The 10,595-nt window shown below is 41.6% G+C and overlaps 1 protein-coding gene across 1 annotated transcript in view; it reads right to left on the reverse strand.

Moving 5' to 3' along the window:
* LOC311123970 (choline transporter-like protein 2) overlaps positions 1–9,726 on the reverse strand; it is a gene marked incomplete at its 3' end in the record, with an annotated part of 10,611 nt that extends 885 nt beyond the window's left edge. Inside the window, exons 1-5 of the mRNA XM_084198186.1 lie at positions 9,576–9,726; positions 3,274–3,322; positions 2,993–3,066; positions 2,521–2,605; positions 12–80 (exon numbers count right to left, since the gene is read on the reverse strand). Of these exons, the coding sequence (XP_084054312.1) occupies positions 12–80; positions 2,521–2,605; positions 2,993–3,066; positions 3,274–3,322; positions 9,576–9,618 (320 nt within the window). The 5' untranslated portion in view covers positions 9,619–9,726. The remainder of the gene's footprint in view (positions 1–11; positions 81–2,520; positions 2,606–2,992; positions 3,067–3,273; positions 3,323–9,575) is intronic.
* Positions 9,727–10,595: the final 869 nt, after the last annotated feature.

Genomic DNA, 10,595 nt, shown 5'->3' on the forward strand with positions numbered 1-10,595 from the left:
TGGTGGGGCACTGGAACTCCAGCAGGGTCAGGGGACTGGCACACTTCAGGATGTTGAAGTAGAACAGGAGAGGCTTCTTCCTGTTAGAGACAGTTATATAGTAGTTCATATGTAGAGACAGTTATATAGTAGTTAATATGTAGAGACAGTTATATAGTAGTTAATATGTAGAGACAGTTATATAGTAGTTAATATGTAGAGACAGTTATACAGTAGTTAATATGTAGACAGTTATATAGTAGTTAATATGTAGAGACAGTTATATAGTAGTTAGTATGTAGAGACAGTTATATAGTAGTTAATATGTAGAGACAGTTATATAGTAGTTAGTATGTAGAGACAGTTATATAGTAGTTAATATGTAGAGACAGTTATATAGTAGTTAGTATGTAGAGACAGTTATATAGTAGTTAATATGTAGAGACAGTTATATAGTAGTTAATATGTAGACAGTTATACAGTAGTTAATATGTAGAGACAGTTATAAGACAGTTATATAGTAGTTAGTATGTAGAGACAGTTATACAGTAGTTAATATGTAGAGACAGTTATATAGTAGTTAATATGTAGAGACAGTTATATAGTAGTTAGTATGTAGAGACAGTTATATAGTAGTTAATATGTAGAGACAGTTATATAGTAGTTAATATGTAGAGACAGTTATACAGTAGTTAATATGTAGAGACAGTTATATAGTAGTTAATATGTAGAGACAGTTATATAGTAGTTAATATGTACAGGAAGTACATATACAGTGAGGGAAAAAAGTATTTAATCCCCTGCTGATTTTGTACGTTTGCCCACTGACAAAGACATGATCAGTCTATAATTTTAATGGTAGGTTTATTTGAACAGTGAGAGACAGAATAACAACAACAAAAAACAGAAAGACGCATGTCAAAAATTATATAAATTGATTTGCATTTTAATGAGGGAAATAAGTATTTGACCCCTCTGCAAAACATGACTTAGTACTTGGTGGCAAAACCCTTGTTGGCAATCACAGAGGTCAGACGTTTCTTGTAGTTGGCCACCAGGTTTGCACACATCTCAGGAGGGATTTTGTCCCACTCCTCTTTGCAGATCTTCTCCAAGTCATTAAGGTTTCATATTTTCTATGGGATTAAGGTCTGGAGACTGGCTAGGCCACTTCAGGACCTTAATGTGCTTCTTCTTGAGCCACTCCTTTGTTGCCTTGGCCGTGTGTTTTGGGTCATTGTCATGCTGGAATACCCATCCACGACCCATTTTCAATGTCCTGGCTGAGGGAAGGAGGTTCTCACCCAAGATTTGACGGTACATGGCGCCGTCCATCGTCCCTTTGATGCGGTGAAGTTGTCCTGTCCCCTTAGCAGAAAAACACCCCCAAAGCATAATGTTTCCACCTCCATGTTTGACGGTGGGGATGGTGTTCTTGGGGTCATAGGCAGCATTCCTCCTCCTCCAAACACGGCGAGTTGAGTTGATGCCAAAGAACTCGATTTGTCTCATCTGACCACAACACTTTCACCCAGTTCTCCTCTGAATCATTCAGATGTTCATTGGCAAACTTCAAACTGCCCTGTATATGTGCTTTCTTGAGCAGGGGGACCTTGCGGGCGCAGTGGGATTTCAGTCCTTCACAGCGTAGTGTGTTACCAATAGTTTTCTTGGTGACTATGGTCCCAGCTGCCTTGAGATCATTGACAAGATCCTCCAGTGTAGTTCTGGGCTGATTCCTCACCGTTCTCATGATCATTGCAACTCCACGAGGTGAGATCTTGCATGGAGCCCCAGGCCGAGGGAGATTGACAGTTCTTTTGTGTTTCTTCCATTTGCAAATAATCGCACCAACTGTTGTCACCTTCTCATCAAGCTGCTTGGCGATGGTCTTGTAGCTCATTCCAGCCTTGTGTAGGTCTACAATCTTGTCCCTGACATCCTTGGAGAGCTCTTTGGTCTTGGCCATGGTGGAGAGTTTGGAATCTGATTGATTGCTTCTGTGGACAGGTTTCTTTTATACAGGTAAGAAACTGAGATTAGGAGCACTCCCTTTAAGAGTGTGCTCCTAATCTCAGCTCGTTACCTGTATAAAAGACACCTGGGAGCCAGAAATCTTTCTGATTGAGAGGGGTTCAAATACTTATTTCCCTCATTAAAATGCAAATCAATTTCTAACATTTTTTACATGCGTTTTTCTGGATTTTTTTGTTGTTATTTTGTCTCTCACTGTTCAAATAAACCTACCATTAAAATTACAGACTGATCATTTCTTTGTCAGTGGGCAAACGTACAAAATCAGCAGGGGATCAAATACTTTTTTCCCTCACTGTACATCCTTCAGGGCGTTCTTTTTTATTTTCACACAGCAGGGTGTTACAGGCTCACCACAGGGCATCAGGATAATACCACAAAATACATTAACACAAAGAGACAGATAATAACTTGACATGTGAATGGACAAGAGGAATTCTAAAGGATCAGAAATGAAGAGAGATGTTCAAAGGCAGAATAGCTAGGGGGGTAATTGAAGGGACTTACTCCAGGGGGGTCCCGGCCTGGCCACAGAACTGTCCTCTGCTGTCAGTGGGGTAGATTACCTTCCTGGGGTCCCCCTGAGACCAGGCTGGAGTAGGAGGAAGTATAACAACACTGTAGTTCAGATACAGTCCAGTTATCATAACAACACACAATTGAATAGAATCACTTCAAATAGAATAGAATATCACTTTACAGTGTCTTGTTAGGGCCTTGTGTTTTGGTTAATCATGTCACATGACCTGGATTTTAACCTTTATTTAAAGCTTTTTCATCAAACTGTCCCCTTTCCTTTTTCTGTCTGATGGCCGAGCACCATCCTCAGACAATTGCTTTCATTTTTGGTCCAATTATCATTTCTGGAAAAGGCTTAAAATAAAAGTTCAAATCCAGGTCATGTGACATGATTAACCAAAACACAGGGCCCTTGGACTGATGTAACGGCCAGTAATAGTGTAGTTTTGGAGACACTCACCCAGGATCCCAACAGCAAAGTATCCCAGTATGGCCAAGATGAAGAGAATACAGCAGAACACATCTGTGCAGCCCCTGGCAATCACAAGAGAAGAGAGAGAGAGAGAGAGAGAGAGAGAGAGAGAGAGAGAGAGAGAGAGAGAGAGATAGAGAGAGAGAGAGAGAGAGAGAGAGAGAGATGGTTAGACTGCTATTTTTTGACGTTGAGCTTTATTGAGCTTTGCTATGTGGGTAATTGGTAGAGTGAGGATTGGCTGTCAAAGCTGATAATGAGATGATTACCTGTTGTGGATGGGTCCTTTGAAGGTGGGGTCAAACTTCCTTGCTTCACCTGTGAACAAGCAAATCGAGAGAGAGCTTAGTTTTTGTTTAGTTTTTACATTTATACACAGGTGTGTGTACGTGTGCATACGTGAGTGTGTTTCTGTGTGTTTATATCTGTGTGTATCAGTATATCTGTATGTGTGTGTACACATTGACAAAGCTGGGACATATTTTCCATAACAAAAGGATTCTCCCGCGAGACTGACATGCCTAGCAACCCACAAAATGGCTCCCCGGTGACTCAGAGCTCCCGGTGGACATTCCTAGGTGCCATAGTAATGCTATGGTAACATCTCAGAGACTAGAGAGATGCCACATCAGACAGCGCATCTACTCAATTCACCATAGTCTGTTAGCAGAGCAAGACAGTTATAATGTTGTGTACACAGTCTAAAATGTTCCTGATACAATGTATTCTACATAACATCTGGAAACCAATACAAAAAGCTCAATCAGCCAATAATTTTTTTGTCATTTAGCAGACGCTCTTATCCAGAGTGACTTACATTTTCGTGATTTTCCCCGTACTGGTCCCCCGTGGGAATCGCATGGGACCACAGTATGCAAATGATGTAGGGCAACATTGTATTTCCTGTTTTGCATCTAAGATCTTGATACTTATCCTGTTATGACATTTGGCCATGTGTCTTGTTAATGAACACGTCACATTATTTTCCGAACATAGAGCACAGTGTGACTGAGAACATTGTTGCAGACCTTCCATCCTGCTCAACAAAAAAATAAACACCCCTTTTCTTCAGATGGCAGAACAGTTAGTTTGACTGTACAGTATCTAAGATCATTATTGTATGAGCGTTGGAAATCCCATTGTACACAATGGCTGCAATGTGATGACACACTGTAACCTACACTCTTAGAAAAAAGGGTTCCAAAATGGTTCTTCGGCTGTCCCCATAGGAGAACCCTTTTTGGTTCCATGTAGAACCCTTTTTGGTTCTAGGAGTGTACACTATTTCACTGTGTCATCCGATCACACACATGTTGCAACCATCGAACACCCAGTGTACCATAGACTAAACCAGATTGAGTTGGCTCAATCTCAACCACATTAATTTACTGTGTCTTTAAGTACAGTCTATTATGTTCAGTTCAAAACATAAACAACAACACATCTGAAAAGGCTTTTCCCATCATGCCATCAGTCATCACAGTGAGAAGTGAAAGAAACTGGCACAACAACAAACGTTACAACGCTGACCTGAATATTTACAATACCTTTATTTGTTGCCATTCTCACTCCTCAGTCACTCCTTTTCTGTCTTTTTCATCAACAGGTTGGCTGTATTCATGTGTTGAGTTGCCTATATTTCTTTCAGAATACTTTTACTGCATTAAGTGTGTCTATACTCTAGACCACCACCTTAGACTTCACTTCCTTCTTCCTGTATGTTGCAAAATAAAGAACGAGTCAAATCTTGTATCTCAGAGAGTTCTGCCTTCCTTTACCGTTATGCTCTCTCCTTTCACTCGCTCTCTCCATTCCTCCCTCTCTTTGCCTCTTTTACTAGGCTCTTATCATGGGAATGGGTGGCACACAGGAGGGTTGGAGAGGAGTGGAGAGAGAGAGAGAGGTAGCAGTGTTTCTCTATTCCCTCGGTGGCACTACTTAACCTTTTTCACTCCTAAAATGACTTTGGTGACAAGTTCAGCCTAATTCAGTGGATTTTAAAAGCTACACAGGACTTGAATCTATCCTGAAATAGATGGGTGTGGATACAAAAGTTGGGGTGACTAGAAATGAAGCTAAACATCTATCACTCTCATGTAGGTAAAGTATGTAGACACTGATATAATAGCTACAGTGATGATCTTTCGTTAACACTCAACTGCAATTTCCTTCCTATTCAGGGGATGGCAACAGGCTATGCACCTAACTGGGTCGACTGCAAACATACAGTATATGGTGCACTGTGCAGGACTTAGTTAGGTCTAGTGGTTCATACAGAATGTTCCTTCAAATAACATATGCAACATTATATCTGTAAAATGCCTACAGGAAGAGGATCCTTCATATGATTCAGCAGTTCTCTCGCTGGCCAGCAAAAATGATGGGACTTATTTTCAAACTTGTCACTCCTCTGAATGCCTTCACAACCGTACTGGAAGTATCTCTAACTAGGCTACATATGATTTACAAACAATTTCTTAACTATCAAATATATGATCTATAAACCATCCAATTCAGAATGAGCTCAAAATGAGTTTTCAACAAAACATTGACGTGACTATGTTTGTAGTCTACCCAGCATACTCTGACATGTATTTTATATTGTATTATATATTGTATTATACAGGGCGCATTTGGAAAAGAGACATAGGTCTCAATAGGTCTTCCCTGTCAAAATAAAGGTGAAATACAAAAAATGAAAATGCAGCCTGCATAGACCACCATACATACATATCTGAGACGGACTGCGTCTGATCTGGAAAGATGATAAGCCCTCCTACATGTTCTCTCTGGTCTGGCCATGACACCTTCCCACCTCCAAGGCCATGTGATAGACAGCATGGTATAGACAATACTGGCTAGTGTGTATTGACAGATTTCAGTCTGACAATGGGACCTAGAGTGGGAGTAGCCTGGCTGCAGATCTGTTTGTGCTGTCTTGTCAAATGTCATGGCATGACAATGACGTAAGCAAGAGAGTTCAAACAGATCTGGGGCCAGGCTAGCAGAATCTTTTATCCAAAACGACAAGCTCAGTGAGTCCTTTTAGTATGTGACCTCAGCGGGAATCAAACCCACGACCCTGGCGTTGCTGGCACCATGCTCTTACCAGCTGAGTCACACAGTGATGTCATGATGGACATGTTCCACTTCCAGACCCATTGGGACTATTGAATGACCTCTACCCAGACACTCTTAATGGGGTTAGTGGTCTAGTGATCTAATGGTTTAATGGTGTCTGCTGTTCTGTTGTGGTCTAGCACACAGAGACAGGGCATCGCTGCCATGGCTGGATTGTCGTCATGGCAGTAGCTGCAGATAGGTGATGGTGAAAGAAGCCTCTTGTTCCAATGTTATTCAAAAACATGGCATTTGAATGTCGATATTAATCTTGTATATTCATTAGATATTACTAATTCCATGTGTGTACAAGCATAGGTTGGAAGGACTTCGCTAATAATATAGGCTACTACAATGGCAGGTAGCCTAGTGGTTAAATCATTGGGCCAGTAACCGAACGGTCACTGGTTCTAATACCTGAGCAGACAAGATGAAAAATATGTCGATGTGCTCTTGAGCAAGGCACTTAACCCTAATTTGCCCCAGGGGTGCCGTACTACAAATTTCCTTGCACCTATCTGGTGTAGGTGACAATTAAACAACACATCATATTGATGTGGAAAAGGTCATGGTGTAGTTTATACTGCACAACTCAACAGCTTCCAGAGTAAACTCTTCTTTGGCAGTAGACTGGAGAAACCATCAGATATTCCTGGATGGAGCCTGAAGGGGGGGGGGACGTGTCCAACTCCCTTTTCTGAAGTGTCTAAACTTGTCGCTGGTTGCCAAATAAATCCAGCCCAAATCCTGCCTGCCGCTCCCCTCTCATTCCCCTACATGGCTCACTACGATCACACTAAGCAAATCTTTCTAACAGTTTTGCTGTGACCTGACAGCCAGAGACAGCATGACAAAGGATCATTGTGAAACAACACACACACTCAGATGCTGTGTGTGTGTGTATGTGTGTGTGTGTGTGCGCGCCACTGGAGTTAATGAGTTGACTCAGTGCCCCTAGACTCAGTGTGTTGAGTGGGTACATCAGACACTCAGCAGCCGGCCTGTGCATGCTGCTACCGGCTGGTGCTTTAGACTAGACAAGACATCCAGCCAGCACACTGGCCTACTCATACACAGTCAGAGGATATTACTATAGACAACATGGCAGGATACTAGCCTGCTCCCTAGGCTGTTTGGGCTGGTTTGCTGTCTCCAGGTTGTTGGCAAAACAGTACAAAGAGACATGATACCAGGGCCTGTATGTGTCTCAGAGTAGTGCTGATCTAGGATCAGTTTCAATACTCCTCCTCCTGGATCAGCACTCCTACCTCCTGGATCAGCACTCCTACCTCCTGGATCAGTACTCCTACCTCCTGGATCAGTACTCCTACCTCCTGGATCAGTACTCCTACCTCCTGGATCAGCACTCCTACCTCCTGGATCAGCACTCCTACCTCCTGGATCAGCACTCCTACCTCCTGGATCAGCACTCCTACCTCCTGGACCAGCACACCTACCTCCTAGATCAGCAAACCTACCTCCTGGATCAGCACTTCTACCTCCTGGATCAGCACTCCTACCTCCTGGATCAGCACTCCTACCTCCTGGATCAGCACTCCTACCTCCTGGATCAGCACTCCTACTCTGAGACACTATGAATACAGGCCCTGGCTAGCAGGAAACTGGGATCCAGGCTTTTACTATCTATAGGTACCTGAAACATTGGTTTAAATGCCTTCCGTTCAGTTGATGACCTTTCTGGCTGATGTGTGATGTGAGGGCGGGGAGCTGACTGAGGACAATGCCTGTTTACATGGCAACAGGAAAGTCACAAGGATACTGTACTGACATCAGTGGCTCCTAAGATAAACCATAGAGCAGGGATCATCAACCAGATTCAGGCCAATTTTTTCTTGAGCGGATGGTCGGAGGGCCGGAACGTAATTACAAATCATTTGTAGATTGCAAATTGACTGCAATAAGCCCAAACATATAATATTTGACTAAAACATAATAACATGATAATGTGTCTCTCTATTATGCCTGGGAATACTTGGGAACAGATTTCCGAAATTAAAATCACTTGAAGCTGATTTTCTGGTGTTTTTACAATTATTATTATTCATATACATTTTTGTTGGGCTCAGAAAACTTGGGGGGCCAAATAAAATCACCTGCCAGTTGGGGAAACCTGCCATAGAGAATGTGCCTATAAGTCAACTATTGTCCGTCTCTCACTCCCTTTCCTACAAACTAGTAATACTGGATGGATTTCAGTGAATCCAATTTAGCATTAATTAAATTACATTGGAATTACAAACTTAGGCCTCCATCTTCTTCATAGTATGACTAGGGTGGGGCCTAAAAGCTGAATTACTGACAACGTGTTGTAAGCCTGCTATGTTGGTAATCAGTTGAGGTTTGAAGTGTAGGTCTATTCTAACATGTGATGACATTGACTGGAGGGATTAAGGTAAGATAAACAGGATGGAGGAAACTCGATGACTCAACAGATCTTATGAACAACAACCCAACCCAAAGTCCAACCACCATTTGGAAGTACAACTGCAGCGATGGACAGGCTCACCATCAGTCTACCTCTTGAGAGACATATGTGACATGCCACGCAATGAGTGCCGTTTTAGAAAGTCATTATGGCAAAACGTAAATAAATCAGTGTCAATGATGCACCATAGCTGAGTGCCAAATGTTTCTGCTGCGGTGGTGTGTGTGTGTGTGTGTGAGTGTGTGTGTGTGTGTGTGTGTGTGTGTGTGTGTGTGTGTGTAATAACCATATGGCATTCTACATATCACCACATGGGTGTTGTCACAGCTGATTTTTGCCAGGAGGAAAAACACACAAACAACTTCTGCTTCTGTGAGAGAGCAGACTGAGCCAACCTCAGAGTTATAAGCTGTCAATTCATTCATTGTATTGATTATTCTGTTGTGGAAATTAATTGGCAATGAATTATACATTGCCTGCAAAGCAACATTTGACTAATAGCTTTGTCTAATATACTTGTTCAAGTCAAATGGACAAAAGCCTACTGCTGTAGAATAGACTATCCGACTTTGCTGTCTGATTCTTCTGATTCCAATTTGTGGGAACAATGGACCGTGTGGGAGACATGTAGGCCTAGGTGGTTATTCATTTCCATATGATCAGTGTACAACAATGAATATCACTTAGTCCTTAAATTGAACATAAACAGCGCATCTCTTGAGAGATGTAGGCTAGAGCAGCACGTCTGCAAGCCTTTGATACACGCAAGATTCATTCTTTGTAAAGGGTATTTTTAATGGGAAACGTAAACTATTATTCTGCACACTGATTAGGATGATGTTTTGCCAAAGATGATGATGCGATTTAAATCTGTTTGGGAGTGGGACACACGCGGCCGGTCCCCACCCATCATTCACGAGTCATTGTTTCCATTTCTTCCACCCACACCCCTTTTTACAAAAATAACGGTGCGAAGAAAATGCGAAGAAAGGGAACATTTCTTACCATATTTCGAGTCCGGAGTCGGTTTCTTCTCGTCTAGGTCCATGGTTGAATACTTGGGTGTTCTCGCTGCTGCCTGTTGATCCAATTTTGGACAGTTACCATGGAAATGTCGGAGAAAAAAGCATCAATAACACTGTTAGCGATTCCCTATTCGCCGTCAAAACCGAACGTACTGTGGCAAGACCACACCAAATCATGATACATTCCATACCACGAGACATTGAGACAGGAGCCAATCAGATATAAAAACCAACAACTGACAGCTTGGTCGGCCAATTAAATTACCCTGAAGGCGGGGCCAAAAATATTTTTCTCTTGCAGCTACCTCAAAGGAATGTGAAGAGGGGTTGTGCTACCAGACACTATGAATAGCCTATTTTAATTTCAAAATCATTAGGGAAAATGATTCTTTAGAACATGCAAATAAAATGTAGAAGACTGTAAGTTGTTCAAACTAAAAGGATATCTCTCACAGCTTTGAGTGGATTTTTTTTTTCATTCCCAAAATTCACTTGATATCAACAAAATCGAAAAGAATGCAAACGGTAAAAAGGTGCATGCAGTGAAAGAGAGTAAGAAAGAGAGACTCAATCAAGCTAGTCGTCTTCACTTCTTTCTTATCTCATTCTCGTTGGCACCAAAAGTTAAAAAAGTGTTGATAGGGGACAGAATGCGGTCGGACCATCATATAATTGGCATATACATTTACATTTACCTCATTTAGCAGACGCTCTTATACATTACTCTTACTGAATTTCCACGTGGGCGAGGATATTGGAAATTTTATCAAAGCCTATTGGATGATAATTTATTTTTAACTAGGACAAAGGAATTTATAACTGACTTTTTCCGACATAACATAGGTACAGCAAATCCCCTTATTGTATGGGACACCTTTAAATGGGCCTTTAGAGGCCATGCAATTCAGTACTCATCTCGAAAACAAAAGCAATTTATGTCAAAAGAGTTTATACTAACAAAGGAAATAGAAAGTCTAACAGAACAATAAAGGACTGGTTT

The sequence above is a fragment of the Coregonus lavaretus genome, assembly GCF_964263955.1.
Source record: "Coregonus lavaretus genome assembly, contig: HAP1_SCAFFOLD_224, whole genome shotgun sequence".
NCBI lineage: Eukaryota > Metazoa > Chordata > Actinopteri > Salmoniformes > Salmonidae > Coregonus > Coregonus lavaretus.